At 35.9% G+C, this 16,145-nt stretch overlaps 1 protein-coding gene across 18 annotated transcripts in view; it reads right to left on the reverse strand.

Moving 5' to 3' along the window:
* Lpp (LIM domain containing preferred translocation partner in lipoma) overlaps positions 1-16,145 on the reverse strand; it is a 642,244-nt gene that overhangs the window by 343,278 nt on the left and 282,821 nt on the right. For all 18 annotated transcript variants that reach the window (XM_074073556.1, XM_074073563.1, XM_074073562.1 and 15 more), the window contains one exon: positions 12,208-12,320. In XM_074073556.1, the coding sequence (XP_073929657.1) occupies positions 12,208-12,320 (113 nt within the window). The remainder of the gene's footprint in view (positions 1-12,207; positions 12,321-16,145) is intronic.

Raw genomic sequence — 16,145 nt, forward strand, 5'->3', positions numbered from 1 at the left:
TTCCACAACACAACAAACAAACATGATGTGACCTCATAAAATTTCTGTTTGACCCCATAGCAATCATAGACTGCTATGACAAGACTTAGTTCACTACTTGGAGACTGAAGAAAGTCTAAAGATGGCAAGGAATGATGTCTTCTCAAGTCTCACTATTCTTGTCTCAACTTAAAATCCTTTAACTACTCCAGAATTCTGTCCATGCCTCATTTCAGACATTCCAGACAATTGTCTCTTTGTTCATAGACTATTCAGAGACAAGTGATAATCAAAGGTCTACTATTCATTCAGCAACACCTTCATATCAGTTTGTTTTAAAGAAACAAGACATGTCACAAAGGATTATTAAAAACTTGGTCATTCCACTTTTCCTTCCCTTCTCTCCTCCATTCTGACATGAATAACCCAAGTTAGAAGTTTAGAGTTGACGTCAAACTTTTCCATGCTGCAAAGCTTCCCTTTTATGGTTCAAACTTTTAAGTGCAATCTAGGCCCCGCTAGATTTAAATGGCAAGGACAGGGTTTGACCACGTCATATATTCTTTTTTTTAGTTCCTGCTCATAAAACAAAAACCTAACAATAATTCCCACCCCACAGTAGTATCTTGAAGACCATATGAAGTGAGGTACTGGCAATCACATGTATGTTAGAATGCTAAGCATGCAGCAGGTTTTGTACAAATGTTAACTTATGGTGACTTCTGTAAAAGAAGATTACAGGACCATACCAGGTGGTTCCTGAAGACTTCCAGGTATTAAATAAAAAGTCTTGGTCTCAGGGCAAGGCTACATTTTGGTAACCAAAGACAGATCGTATAATAAGGTAAGAGTGGGAAATCAAAGGGAAGCTGAACCACCTCTCAGGATAGAAATATCTCAGATACCTATTAACAAGGGACATCCTTAGCACCCTCCTCCAGATTCCTCAAATCTAAACTTGTAAGGAAAGGGCTGGTAGTCTGCATTTAATATGCTGTCTGTCCCTTCCTCTGTTCTTTTCCACACTAAATTTAAATATACTGGCCTAAAATTTGGTTTCCTGTTGCTAATCCAAGTACTAACAATAGTGGAACAATTTAATTAAAATCTCAGAACTCTGAACACATTGAAGTAGAATTCTTTATTGAGGTGCTCTAACCCAATTCCCCAGAGAAAGAGAAAATACTTTTCTTTCACTTGACAGTTCTGTGTCCTCACCCACAGTGCCAGCAGAGCAAACACAGTCTATTTCACTTCTCATTTGTAGAAATGGCAAAGATGTTTACCACCTCAAAGGGGTGCTGTGAGTTTCAATTAATTGTGTTTATAAAGTCTCATGAGTGCTCTGATAAATCAACTGGAAGGTGGCATTATTCGTAGCACCCTGTTGGAGCTTAATATACGTTCAATTAAAAAATATCAACAAATTAGCATTAATTATTGTAATGTATTATTCTCACCCTATTGCCACAATTCTATCCAGGCAGAGCCAATTGTTTGGAAATTGTATATACCCTCTTAATGAGAGGCAAAATTTGCTCATTATTATCAATGTTTCCTCTAGCACTATGCATATCAAACTTGTTGCAGAGTTCCAATTTTTCAGAGAACCTGTCCATTTGACGAACACAAAGACCAGACTGGGCATGGTGGTGCACACCTGTAATTCCAGCACTTGGGAGATAGAGGAAGGAAAATCATGAGTTGAGGCCAGCCTTGGATAAACAACAAGACCCTGACTCAAAACAAGCCAATCAAAAAACAAGCAAAATAATACAAACACAGGAAGCAAAAAGTCTTCCCTTAAGAAAGTCAGATTCTGCAAAGTGGCTTGGACTCTTCCGCTTTTTATAACCCCTTCTTTACATATTGCTTTGGCTATAGCTCCCCTTTTCCATGATAATGACTAACATCTTGGTTAAGGCCCTTATCTGCCTCAATAGACTCCTGCACCAATGTCACTTCTACTCAATCAAGTCCCACTCTAGAAAGTAATTCTTCTAAATGCAGGCCAGATAATAAGAGCCACGAGCATAAAGTTCTTTGTTATTTCCTGATGACAAATGACACAGCCTTAGATTGGAAAAAAAATCCCCTAAATGCCATCATAAATACTGAGGAAAAGTAATTCATTTATTTGAACTAGGGTACTGACAAAAATACACTCAGGGAAATTTTTACCAAGAAGAGACACTCAGGCAGAAGGGACACCTTAAACAAAGAGCAACAAGGCTATGCATCTATCTACCTAGTTCTGGATTCAGATTTCTCCAGGACACAACAATCTGGCAACTGGCTAAGTTGGCCATTGAATATAAAGAACACTGTCATCCCCTCCCCCTGCTCCCTGGTCCTTTCGGGTACCACAGCATGTTTTGCTACACTAGGCTTTGCTGACTCCAGTCTCCTGTTCTCTGTGATGCTTTGACATGCATAGCTGAGGTTGAGGAATCTGTGCCTTGTGGGTTTGAGGTTTCATCAAGAGAAAAAGGGGAAAGTTATGTGATTTCACTGAATAACTATTTTCACTACAAAAAAATCCCATATTTATTTTTCCTCTTTTTGAAATTGCACTAAGGAAACACATGCCAGACTGCCATGAACAGGGGATGTACTTTCTGAAGAGCAGCAAGGACTAAAAATAGAAAAGCTTGATTTGCTCAAGATGTATATAACTTCCTCTCCTGTTTCCTTTCCCCACTACTGAATCAGTGCATACAAGTGGCACACACTGAATCCTTTGCAAGCTTACAACAGTGTCAAAAGCATCAAAAGAGCAACAATATGGTACATGCTCTACAGTCTATCCCCAGGAAATGCCTACTGCCAAGTCCAAGAATGACTCAGTCAATCCAGCCACAAATATCAAAGAAATAGCTACTCTAGGTTCTCACAATAGAATAAGGACTACAGATTTATAGGAATATGAATTGTGATTCAAATTTTTAATAGTTACTAAAGGGAAATGAGGTAACAAGGAGGTAATAGAAAGAGTTACACACCTGAGAGTTTATATACCTTAAATTGTGGTTGAGGAAGCTCGCCTCCCAACTGAGGTGCCTTGAACAGTTCACATAAAATAAGCCCTACACTGACAGTATCTGTATGATACACAAGAATGATTGGCTGGATTAGTACCATCCAAACCTAAAACTCCATAATTTGTGATATTAACTGATTTCTATATTTCCCCCATGCTATTTTGTGATTCTGGTTTTATGAAATATAGTTTATTGGTAAGGTTAATAAGGTACATAAAATAATTATAGCATATATATAAAAAGGCATATATGAAGTGGTAGAAAAATCAAAGAGCTTTAACTGATTGATCAATTAATTGATTTAATAACAGCTTTTACTATCAAGCAGACATTATTAGATGGACTATATTCATTATCATAATTAAAAAAGAATTTTCTAAGAAATTGTTATTGATATTCCCATTTTGCATAAATATCTGGAAAATGCAATAATGATAATAATAATAATAATAATTTAAAAACCAGAGCAGAGCTTCTTAGCACCAAACCTTGGGCTCACATAGCTATACCACACAGCTTGGTCAAGAGTAAGTATGAAGCAGAGTGTGGTGGCTCAGGGCCATAATCTTTGCTACATGGAAGGCAGAAATCAGGAGGTCTGAGGTTCAAGGCCAGCTTGGGAAAAAAGGAAGATCGCAGTCTGAGACTAACCTGGGACAAAAATGCAAGCCCCACCTGAAAAATAACTAAAACAAAAAAGGGCAGAATGTCTGCCTAGCTAGTGTAAGGTCCTAAGTTCAAACCCCAGTACTGCCACATACACATACACACACACACACACACACACACACACACACAAAAGATTCAAAGAAGGATCAGGATGAGCCAGAGGGTCAGACATATATGAGGAAGAGAGTGAAAAGTGAGATAAGATTTTTTTAAGACTAGGAAGGATTACTGATCAATAGAGAGATGAGGATAATTTGGGCAGGAGGAAAGAAACAGGACAACTAACTTGGCACATGAGGCTCCTAAGGAAGACATCAGCTTCAAAAGACCCAAGATTATATAGGGAAGCACAGTATGCTGTAGAGAGGAAAGTAGCACATGGAGAACCCTGAAAATCAAACCAATACAAGAAATTTTGTAAGTGGAAGAAAATTACAATGTTTGAACATTAATTGGTTGGGGATATGCAGCTGGAATTTGGAAAACAAACAAAATCAAAGAAATGAGTTACTTGAGTTATAGAGAAGAAATGAACTAAGTTGGTGGGTAATAAAATAGAATGGAACAAACTTGAGAGTCATTTTTAATCCAAAAGATGTTGATGGTATCTATAATTGTAAGACACATGAAAAATGACCCAGAGTTTAGAGTTTGGGAGACTACAAAATATGGTGGGGCCTCTAACTGAATGTAAGTCTTGGAACAAGATGATGAGTAGAATTTGGAATATCCTAAATATGAAGACACAGGAGACCCAAAGGATAAATTACACAACAGTTGTCAAAGGAAAATAGAGTGCCAACAGTCATAACCACTTCAAGTCATCAGATAAACAAATACTGATGTTACCTGCACTACAGTTCTGATTTCTACTGAGAGAAGGCATGAGGTCAAAGGGAGAACTCTCAGTGGACACCTAAAGATAGGGGCAGGAAGAAAGAAGAAAGGATATCTGGTAAGAAAGGGAACACAGGAATAGTCACAGATGCAGCAGAGGAATCAAGGAAGCTCTCTTCAGTGAAAGTCAAAGGAGGACGAATAGACTCTGGGAAGATGACAGAATAGGAAGTAGCACAAACCTGTCTCCCCACTTAGTCACTGTACTGACAGTATCTGTATCATATAACTATCTGGGGCCTCTAAATCCACTGATAGTTTCCCAGCTTCCAGGGGAGTTTCGGATTGTAAACTGGTTCATTTAGGTCAATTTCAGCTCTAGCACACTACAGCTAGCCATCCCCCATATCTCAGCCTTTTGGAAGACAAGTGTGCATGTGTTCTTGGACCACTTATACACAGCTTGAAAGAGTCAGAGTGAAGAAAAATCCCTTGTGTTCCAGATTATCAGGGATCTAAGAATTGGTCACTAATTATTGTTCCTGATTACAGACATGAAGAAAAACAGGCATCTCCCACTTTGAAGTATGTTCCAAGGGGTTAAAAGGGTCATCATTTTTCTTTTTCCTAAGTATTTCACTTTTTACTGATTTGGGAGACACATATGGATGATTTGAACTTTAAAAACCAATCATATGTATCCAGGAAATTAGGCAGTCAACACACATGCTGAGGGGAAGACATAAGCTCAAAAAATACCTAGGAGATTAAGTTTCCAACTAACACTGATTCTTAGCACAGAAAATGACACAATATTCCAAAAAAGAAAAACAAAACAGCAACAATTAAAAAAAAAAAGAAAGAAAAGCAAAGCTTATGGCAAGGAAAGACTCTAACTTCCCAAGTTACGACGATATTAGACTCAAATGTAAACTTTTCAAGAATGATAAAATCACAAAACATACAAAGAAACAAAAAAGCATGGTCCAATCAGAGTAAAATAACAAATAAAAGACAAACCAACACAAACCATCTGGTAAAATGACCTGATGGTAAGTCTACTTGGCATACTTAAAACTACTGTCTTTTTTTTGGGGGGGAGCAGGGGGTCTAGGGTTGAACCCCACAGCCTCATGCTTGCTAGGCAAGCACTCTCCACTTAAGCTATGTCCCTAACCCTTTTGTTTTTATATTGTTTTTGAGAAAAGGTCTAACTAAATTTGCCCAGCCTTTACCTCCTAAGTAGTTGGGTCTACAGGCATGGGCTTCCACATCTGGCAAAGCTACTTTTTAACGATGCTCAAAAAACTAAAGAAGACAAGGAGAGATTCTAAGAAGTTAAAACTATATATCTCACTCAACAAATTGTTTTAATAACACATGGGATAGAGAGGGTAGAATTCTATTAAAGCTTCATTTGATGTATATATTAGGCATACGGTTATATAAGCAAGTCATAATTTTTCCTTGATAAAGAAATATACTTACAAATACTTAATCTGTATTCTTTGATTTGCTAATGCTATTTTTTATCAGTAGAAAACATGCATCACTTTTTCTTAAGTAAAAATAAAAACAATAAATACATTTTAGCTTTGATGAAACAACTAAGAGACTTTTGATGGAAGGGCAAAATGAAATAAAAATTTCCAAGTACTCAGAAAGACACAACCACAGTTTTACTTAAACGTGGACAAAGGAAAGTTCCAGTAATATGCAAGCACTGTCAATTCATCCCTGTAAAGAAAGTCAGGTAGTAAAAAAAGCTAAACTTTTTCCCAAGATACAACCAGTTTCCCACAAGACTTTTTTTTTGAGCAGTAATTGACTAATCTTTCATTATAGAGTGCACAGATGTGTCTGAGATTCCTTTAAGGTAATTGGATTGACACGGTTGAGTATCAATCCTAGGAAAACTTTACCTCTGGATAAATTCTTAAAACGTAAGGGAGACACGCTGGGGGTACTGTTCAGGGGTAGTACACTGGCTTAGCATGTTTAAGGCTCTGAGTTTGACCCCAGCATTAAGAAGAAGAAACAGGAGGAGGAGAGATGAATGAGGAGAAAAAGAAAAGGAAGAGAAAGAAGAAGAAAAGGTATATGACACTCCATTTTGAAAAAGTCTCAAAATTCGAAGTGAAATACTGGAATACCCTCTTATTGACACTAGTCCTGCTACAGTCAAAGAAGTTTTTACAAAAACAGACACCAAAATTTCCCTATCTTCTCACCTGAATACCCAATCAGGGGATGATTCAAAGAAAATGCAAACAGGAAAACTTTGACATTCACTTTAAGGAAGCCACATTGACTGGAACCAGAACATGCCAAAGAATCCATTCCTCTTTGCTAAAAACACACTGACCTACATAACGCAAGCCATGAAAGTAGGAGATAATCACAAAGCAGGCTGCTGCTATGGTTGCTGATACTTTTATTGTTGCCAGGATCATAAACAATCCACAAATCAACTAGGGCTTGCTGACCCAAAAGGAACAAGGCATAGGCCATGAAGAAATTAGCATCCTAATCATGTCTTTGATGTATTTTGATGAATCAAGATAGCCTCGTTTTCACACCCTATGGAAAGGACAAACAGTTCAGAGTGGATTAAAGCTTTTGATAGGCATTTTACTTTTGGTTTGGAAGTACTGGCCACTATGTCTGCTCTTAATCTCAGTAGTCTGGATCACCTTGTATAACCAGTTTCCTCCCTCCTCACTATACAGTAGTAAAAGGAATCTGTGATTTCTTGAATGAAAGTTACCATGGCTGGGAACTTGAGCTCATTATTTCCAGACATATGAAGTAGAAAAATGATTACAGGTCACTAACACATATATGAGCTTCAAATTATTTTCACAAGACCAAGACTGTGATTGCTTGAAATCTTTTGGAAAAGGACTTTAAGACAAATTATTTCAGAGTTTCCCTTCTTCCTCCCTTATCCCATTAATTCTTAGTGTTGCTTATGTGACTATATCCTCACACTGGCCTCAGAAAAATCACGTTCTTTCCATTGCTACATTGAGCAACTCCAGGCACATAATACTTATCCCTCTTTTTGGCATAATCCTTCCTTTGACTATGTACCATTTTCCAGGAGGCTTGGGAGAAAATCAGTGTGAGGACATTTTAATGAGATAAATTTCAGCATTTCAGTTCAATAGAAATGACATTATAACATTTGGAATAACCAGTAATATAAAAAAAAAGAGAAAACCTCTGTTTTGTTAGGTGGAGAGACTAAAGTTAAACTAGCCAACAGGACCATCTTGCCTGAATGAATAGAAAAAGGGAGCTGAAACCAAAAGTATGCAACCACTGGATAGCAGGCAACTAAAAGAAAGCCACAGGACTGAACACAAGAGAGGCAGGGTTAGGAGTTGTTAACTAGAAGTTACGAAAATAGTCAAACAAAATTGTCATAAAAAGGGGATGGAGGATGTAGTTCAGTGGGAGAGCACAGGCTTAGCATGCACAGATCCCTGGGTTCCATCTCCAGCACTGCAAAAAAGTAAAGAAGTCATAAAAATAAGACATTAAATATTGGGTACCTGAACTCAAACCTATCAAGTATCAGTAGGCAAGTCCCCAAACCTCTCATGGTAGTCTTACAAATATCCAGAATTGTTTACATCAGGAAAACTCCAAGCAGATACAAATATATACACAAAGAAATTCCTACAAAATACTATATCAAGTCCATTTCTTTATTCCTCAGCATTGTCTCACTCATTAGTCATAAGAATTTTGTTAAACTGAAAAAAAATACATAAGGTTCAAACATTAGAAAGAGACTGAAACGTGTGATCTCTAATTCCCTTTCAAACCTGAAATTCTATGAGACATTCTCTTCCTTTGAAACTACCATAAGCAGTGTTATATATACTTGCCCATGGGCTAGATGAAAATAGAAATTACCAACTGTCACATTAAATCAGAGCACAGCTAAGTGATAGTCCCAAGGTTTGAGACTGAGGGCCCCAGACCTATAAGGGCAAGTTCTATGGCTGTAATCCTAGCATATGTGTTTACTTATTGAAGGCATTTAATTTACATTGAATGACTGCAGAACAAATGAATGAGTAAAGCAACTGCCCAAAGGTCACTCTGAACTTCACAGGCACTGAAGTCTAATTGATTCCAACAGAAAAGCAAACCAAATCCTTCATTTGTTCTCCAAGATTCATCTCTTCCCATAAAAATGAGAATTCTCAAAGCAAGAATTCTTCACACTAAATATTTATTTTCTTTTTGCAAAGAAAAAAGTCTATGCATATACCAAAAATTCAGGGAGCCAAGCAAACATCCAATAGCACCTGGTTTTCCCATATAAAAGCATGAAATCCCCTACTCTGAATCTCACAGTCCTACAGCTTGAAAGAGGACTAAAGAAAAGCCAAGTACATGGGCCATCTGGTGCAGTGGGAAGAAGGTCACGGCCAGGAATCAAATTTCTCAAATTCAGTAATAGCTCTGTCAGATACTACAGGAGCTACATATACCTCCTTGGGTCTCAGTTTCCCCATTTCCAAAGAGGAGGAGAAATGGAATTAATTCACTCAGCAAGCACTTAAATAAGGGGTGTATCTACATGCCTGGCGCCAGGGTTGACTAAATGATCTCTAAGGTCCCTTTCAGCTCTGAATATCTTATAATTCATATAGTCACACTTAGTAGACATTCTTTTGGCTCTGATCTGAAAATCTGGCTGGAAACATAAACAGACTTCTACATAAAAACACACATTTACCAGCTATAATTTGGACTTGGCAACATGAGTTTCACCAGAGTTAAGAGGAAAAAAGTACAAAATTTTCTTCAGTGAGCAGATTACTTTAGGCTACATTATAGCTCATATCTAAAAGTAATATGCATATTATCTAAGCAGGACCAACTACTATTACATCGAAGTCACTAGTGCATAGAAAGGGCATGTCCATTCTCTCCTTTTTAAAATCTCACCAAGAATTTTCCATATGAAAAGTCTCAAAAATAACATAGTCTCCCTACCAGATTTGTCCTTTTCCATTTGGCAAACCCTACTTTATTTTTTATCTTCTTCCCTTCTGTTTTACAGAGAACATCAGCCAACATGGCAACAGGCTTTTTGTTTATTTCCTTCCTCTTCAAAAACAAAGCCATGGCTTGAGTACATTTATCAGAACAAAGTCCACACAGAAAGAGACGGTTTTTTTATGCTTTTATGAAAGCCCTATGAACAAGACAGAGATGCCCACTTTTACCACTTCTATTCAACACAGTACTGGAAGTCCTAGCCAAAGCAATTAGGCAAAAGAAAGAATTAAAAGGCATCCAAATTGAAAAAAGAGAAGTCAAACTGTCCCTGTCTACAGACAATACAATTATATATGTGTGTATGTGTGTATAATATGTATATATATATATATATATATATTCCTAGAGACTCCACAATAAACTATTTAACTAGCAAACAAATTGAATAATATTATACTATACAAAATCAACATACAAAAAACCAGCAGTGTTTCTATATGGTAAAAATAAGCTATCTGAAAAAATCAAGAAAGACACCCCATTATAAAAGCTACAAAAATATAATAAAATACCTAGTAATAAATTTTATCAAAATATTCTTGAAAGAAAGTAAAACAGAAATAGATGAATGGAGCCACATCTTATGTTCATGAATTAGATGATTTTTAATGGAACCCACTGATAAAGTCTTATTAGTATTACTGACGTTGCTAGTTTCATATAGCAATGTTTACTATAACATCAAAATATCTGTACAGCTATTTCAGTTTAGCAATTTCAAATCCATTTTATCTTTAAAAAGGAGGCATACTTACCTCCTTTTTAATTGTGAAAAAATTGGCACTTACTGTGACCTGCTCAAGATGACTCAATTAGAATAAGCTGTTCACTAGTTTTCAAACATATTCTTCTATCAAGTCAAAAAACCTTTAGATAGGTAAAGAAATATATTCCCTAATAATCCAGGAAAGAAAATATGAGAATTTTTAAATTAGGCATGTTAAACATTACATGAGAGCAAATGTATATAAAAAATTGAACTCAAAGGATTTTTTTAAATTTTGTTTAAAATGGCAAAATAATATGAAAATCAACCATATTATTTTTACATACTAAAATATACAAACTTTGTTAAACTCTTGTTATTACTGGCTTTTGACTTTAGATTTTTCCAACTTACCCCAAAAGAAAGACAGGAATGTGTGCAATATATAGGCAAGGCACAAAAAATGTTAAGTGTTTAAAGATTTAGACTCATAACTGAATTAGAAATCACTAATTACAACCAGAACTTACTAATTTCAAAAGAAGATAAATACTATTAAAAGCTTCTTTTATTAACATTCACTACATAAAAATATGCTCCCCAAGAAACTTATAATAAGGCTCATTTTCTCTTCTCCTTCAAGTCTTTCAGTGTCACCTTCTTAGTGAGGACTTACCATATTCATGCTAGAAAAAGCTATATCCTGCTTCCCCATTTCTTCTAGCAAATATCCCATCTAATGTCCTTGGTAATGCATATATTTTGTTTACTTCGGTGGAACTTGTAAGTCCCATGAGGGCAATCTGTGTCTGTGGTTTTTTTTTTGCAACATAGCTTCTATTACTTGAAAATGCCTATTAGCAGCACAGAATGAATGCCTTCCTTCTTTAACTTTCCCAACCCAAAATTTAGGAGAAAGAAAATTAGACAATGGATTGAACCATTTAAATAGTCCTTTGCTATGGATTCTCCTTCTTTAAACATCTTATGTGAAATTTTAAACGTATACAAAGGAAGAATGCATAATAGAATAAATCATGCTCCCAACAGTTAGCAACTCATAATATAAGGTTTGTTCATTTATGTTCTAATTTAGAAGTTTCTTGCGCTCATTATTTTGAAGTGAATACCGATTTCATCGTTTGAAAATACTTCAGATGATTCCCTAAAAGATAAGGACTCTATTTTTTCTTCAATATATCTATTCAAATATCATTATACCTAAGAATAAAACAGTAATTCTGTAATTGTGCTACTTTTCTGTCCTGACATGAATAACTTCTTAAGGCTCAATAGTGGTGTTTGTCACCATTCACCAATGATCACAACTTGACAACTATTTGTAATGTCACTTCTGTGTCTAGCCTTGAGTTAATCAGCAATCAATACTCCCCGGTGCATAACACTTATATATAACCTGTGTATCTCTGTACAGTATCATCCTTGAACTAAAATCCTAACAATTTGTGTTGTTTTTTTGCTAGAAAGATGTTTCTGTCCAACTAGGACCCACAGTGACCAACTAGAACCTTGAAATATCAGCCATACTTATTTAGAATGCAATGATTATGGGTAGAGGTAAGGAAGAAGGCAATAAAAGGACCTGGATGTGTGTCCCTGGGATTTAAAAAAAAATGTGGCTAGTCAAACAGCATTCCTAAAAAATCTGATTTGGGTTTTGAACCAAAATTAGTAGGTGAAGGATTTCTAGGGCTTCAGAAAATAAGCCAGCAGAACTCTGAGTTGGGCATTTTGCATTAAAGTGCCTTCACTCTTGTAAATTGCAAAGCTTTCTATGGGCTCTGGATAAATATTTATCCACCACAGAACAATTCACTGAATTCATGAGCTTTCTAGAATGGCTTATAAACATATTGCCATCCTGGCTCTTACCTGTACTTTGAAAGCACCTTCATCGAGAGGGGGTGGTGGGGGAAAGTTTCCAGAGCCAGATGGAAGGACACCAGTATCATCTAGAGGTGGAGGTGGAGGTGGGAGAAAATCACCTATAGAAAGAAAATACACACACGAAGTTAATACAAATGTAATCCTATAGTATTCTTTTTAGAAGATATAATTGTTGGCATTTTACTCCTTTGTATAACTTTTTGCCTTGTATGGCAATTATTCCCTGTCTTAGCTCTCCTCAATTGAATTAACAGCCTTAAATTCCAGAGGAAAGAGGACCAGATTTGATATTTAAAAGTGGCATAGCTGAGGATGTAGTTCAATAGTAACTGCATGCACAAAGCCTGGGGTTTGATCACCAGCAGCACAAGATACAAAAAAAAAAAAAAAAAAAAAAAAAAGACATAAAAGCTAGTCTAGAGAAGTCAAGTACATTTAGCAAGAGCAGCGAATGTGCTTGAATTGGGGGATAAGGGTACTGAATTGTGGAGGACTTGATAGTTGTCTTCAATAAATTTTTAATCAAGCAGAGGAAGAAAAGCTTGTATGTATGTAAAAATGCTGTAATATTCAGTTTGTGAAGAATACAAACAAACTTTTGTAAATTCCCATAAAATAATATTGTGTCCAGGTGACAGAACAGTTACATTATGATCTAGAGAGCAAGTTCATTTTTTGAGGCTTAAAACTCAAAAACTCAGGTCACAGAGATTAAAAAGCAAGTCATAACAGCAAAACTATAAGACTATAAAATAATATTAATGAGGGGTACCAATTTGAAAAGTGATGAACATCTAAGTTAATCCACATCTAGCAAAAGGTTTGAATTTTATCATGCATAGAAGAGAAAGGAACATTTTGTTATAACATGATTACTGAAGTTTAATCTAAAAGTATATGTGGGACAGATGAGGAGACACTCAAGTAGCAAATATTCCACTTAGGAATCTAAATGCAATCCAGAAAGGCATCAGTAGGGTTCAGAATACCAAAAATTCCCAACATTTCTGATCAACAAGAACAGCTGTTGAAAGAAATAAACCTAATTCCTAAAATCTGAGGTATAAGCAAATATCCAAGAGCTGTATAGCACACAGTATATAATCTTTTCAAAATATTTTTTGCAATAAAGTTTATTATAGAAACAGAACCATACTTTTTCACCATCTTCTGTTTCTCTTCTTCCTTTCAAAAATAATATTTTGATGTTTTGGGAAAGTATTCTCTTTCCCAAAAAATTAAGTAGCTTTTGGATAGTATCAAAATGTCATAATTTAGGACTTTGGAGGAAAAAAAGAGCCTAAGACTCGAATGAGGAGTATAGCAGAAGAATGGTGAGTTGCTTCAGTTGTTCAAATGTACCCTTGAAATGGTTTACTTGGCTTCCACTGGCTTTACAAATAACAGTGTTAGAACTAGAAGAGAAGGAAATGCTGCTAAGTCTAGCCCCCAGTTAAATTCAGACTACAAAGGAGTCAAACACACATCTCCAGAGCAAGTGGCTTACTGGGATCTCACTACACAGGCACTGTGTTAAGGCTTTCTTATACGACCTCTTAGTCATGTAACAACATTCTATGAGGAAGGTTCTCAAACTTCACAGTGTTCATCAGGATCTCAGAATGGTCCTGTTAAAAGACAGATGGCTTGGTTCCATTCCCATAGATTCTGATCCAGTAGGTCTGGGGAAGGAGCCTAATAATTTGCATTTCTAATAAGTTTCTAGCAATTCTGATGCTTTGGGACCATACTTTAAGATCCACCACATTAAGCAAAGTATTGTATTATTCCTACAGCATGCCCAGAGGAGAAGAAAAGATCAACGACGTCCATCACATAAAATTATTTTTTCTATTCCTCTTACTTTTCTGGGTGGCACAAATCTGAAAACAGGCTTTGTCCTTATCCTTTTTAGGTCTAGAAATGTCAATTCTAACTAATTCCATTCAGTTTTTTTAAACACTGCCTACATATAAGAATCATAAAGGAAGCTTATCTGAAAATGCTAATGTTAAAACTCTTTTATTTCAATTCAATCGGAATCCTAGGGCTTGGGTAAAAGGAATGAGGAGGCAGGACCTGGCACCAGTATTCCTTTAAAACCTACTAGATGCTAATATGCAGCCAGCTATGAGAAACTCTAGTTCGGCCATTGACTGCATGAAAAAAAAAAAAAAAAGTTAGTAGCTGTTAAGTAAAAAGAACTGTCACCAAATTCTTTTCTGACTTTAAAGTCATAACACATGAGAAAAATACACACAAGACCATTTGTGAATGATGAGGCACAGAAGATCTAAGATGCCGAAGATATGAGTTCTGAATTGTAGCTCACAGCCTAACTGCAGGTTCAAATATCCTATCTGGACTTCTGTCTTCTTCATACCCACTTCAAAGGAGGATTTCTGAGTACTCTCTTATAATTTAATAGACTCTGTTATGTCGTATGGAGCTGTCAGAGCATCAGGCAGTATCAGAACTGGATGAAATCTTGGATTTCATACAAAAGAAGGAAAATGAAAAGCACATAGAAACCACATGGATAGTCCAAAATGACAAAGCAAATTAGATGTGGAATGAAAAGTACAACTACCTGCCTCTAAGATCCCTTCCAACTACTCTCCTTTAACTTATTTCTCTAATAGAACTTAAACATAGTGACACACTAGCTGATGATAATCCAGGGAGGGTAAAAAAAGAACAGTGAAGGAAAACAGAATGTATTTTTTCCTAAATAACTTGAAAACAATAGAGATCATAAATCTAGGCAAGATTTGGTGATAACTTCATAATAATTAATGGCTTTATTTAAATCAACTGTTAAGTTAAACCAAATTTTCACTTCTTCAAGGTCAATCATCAAAGATTTTTGACTGCATTCTGTAGTGAGGTTCACATTTTAGAAAGATATAGAAGAGCAGGAAAATGTTTTAAAATGGTTACAAGCATGATAAAGGGAGAGATACTGGGTTCTTTGGAGGTAAGCATGAACTAGTGGGAATAGGAGGAATGAAACACTTTTTAATAGCCATCTTAAATCAGACTAAGAATTACAGAATTCTGACTTAGGGTCCATCATTAGAAAGAAAGCATATTATGTGTAGAAATACATATATATATATATATATATATATATATATATATATATATATATATATATATATGGATTATCACGGTGAATCTTTTGAATGGATTCCTAAGAAATTGGTAACAGCAAGTTGCCTCTAAGCAGCAGAGTTCTGCAACTGAGGAGCAAAAATAGAAGAAAAATGTATTTTTCATGACTTAAATTTTAAACTTGACATTAGTTTATTCACTTAAACTTTTTTTTCCCCTTCCTCTGTAGACTGGGCCAGGGGAAGCTCAGAGGGTCCTTATCTTCTGCCCTTGAGGGAACCTTAAATTTGCATTTCAAGTTTGGCCCCCAGCATTCTAACAAGGATAGGAAACAGTCTTGAGCTCCTCAGGGGCAAGAGCTTCATTGCCATTTCTACTTTTAAAGTAAGACATACACAAAAATCATAGGATTTTTCAGTACCTAGAAATGTGTTATTTCCAAATGTTCAGCTGAGTAACAATCTAAAAACTACAAAGAAATACCATGGTATGACAGAGGCCAAGAGAATAGCTGAGGATAAGTTTTATTTAACGCCTCAATCCCTCCACCTTCTCCACCTATTGACTCTATTGTTTATAACTAAAAATACAAAACAAAAATTGTTCTGATTTATCCAATGTGTTTCTATTAGCAAGGAAGCCCTTTCACATTCTTTTCTGATCTGTTCTCTCTGACAAGGAAGAAGTTGCTAAATCTGACTGATCCAGCTACTACTGTAAGGATCTCAGTTTTACATTCTATTCTATTCTATTCTAATCTAGTCTAGTATAGTCTATTCCATCCTATTCTATATTCCATTCCATTCTGT

This window comes from Castor canadensis, chromosome 5 (assembly GCF_047511655.1).
Source record: "Castor canadensis chromosome 5, mCasCan1.hap1v2, whole genome shotgun sequence".
Taxonomy (NCBI): Eukaryota; Metazoa; Chordata; class Mammalia; order Rodentia; family Castoridae; genus Castor; species Castor canadensis.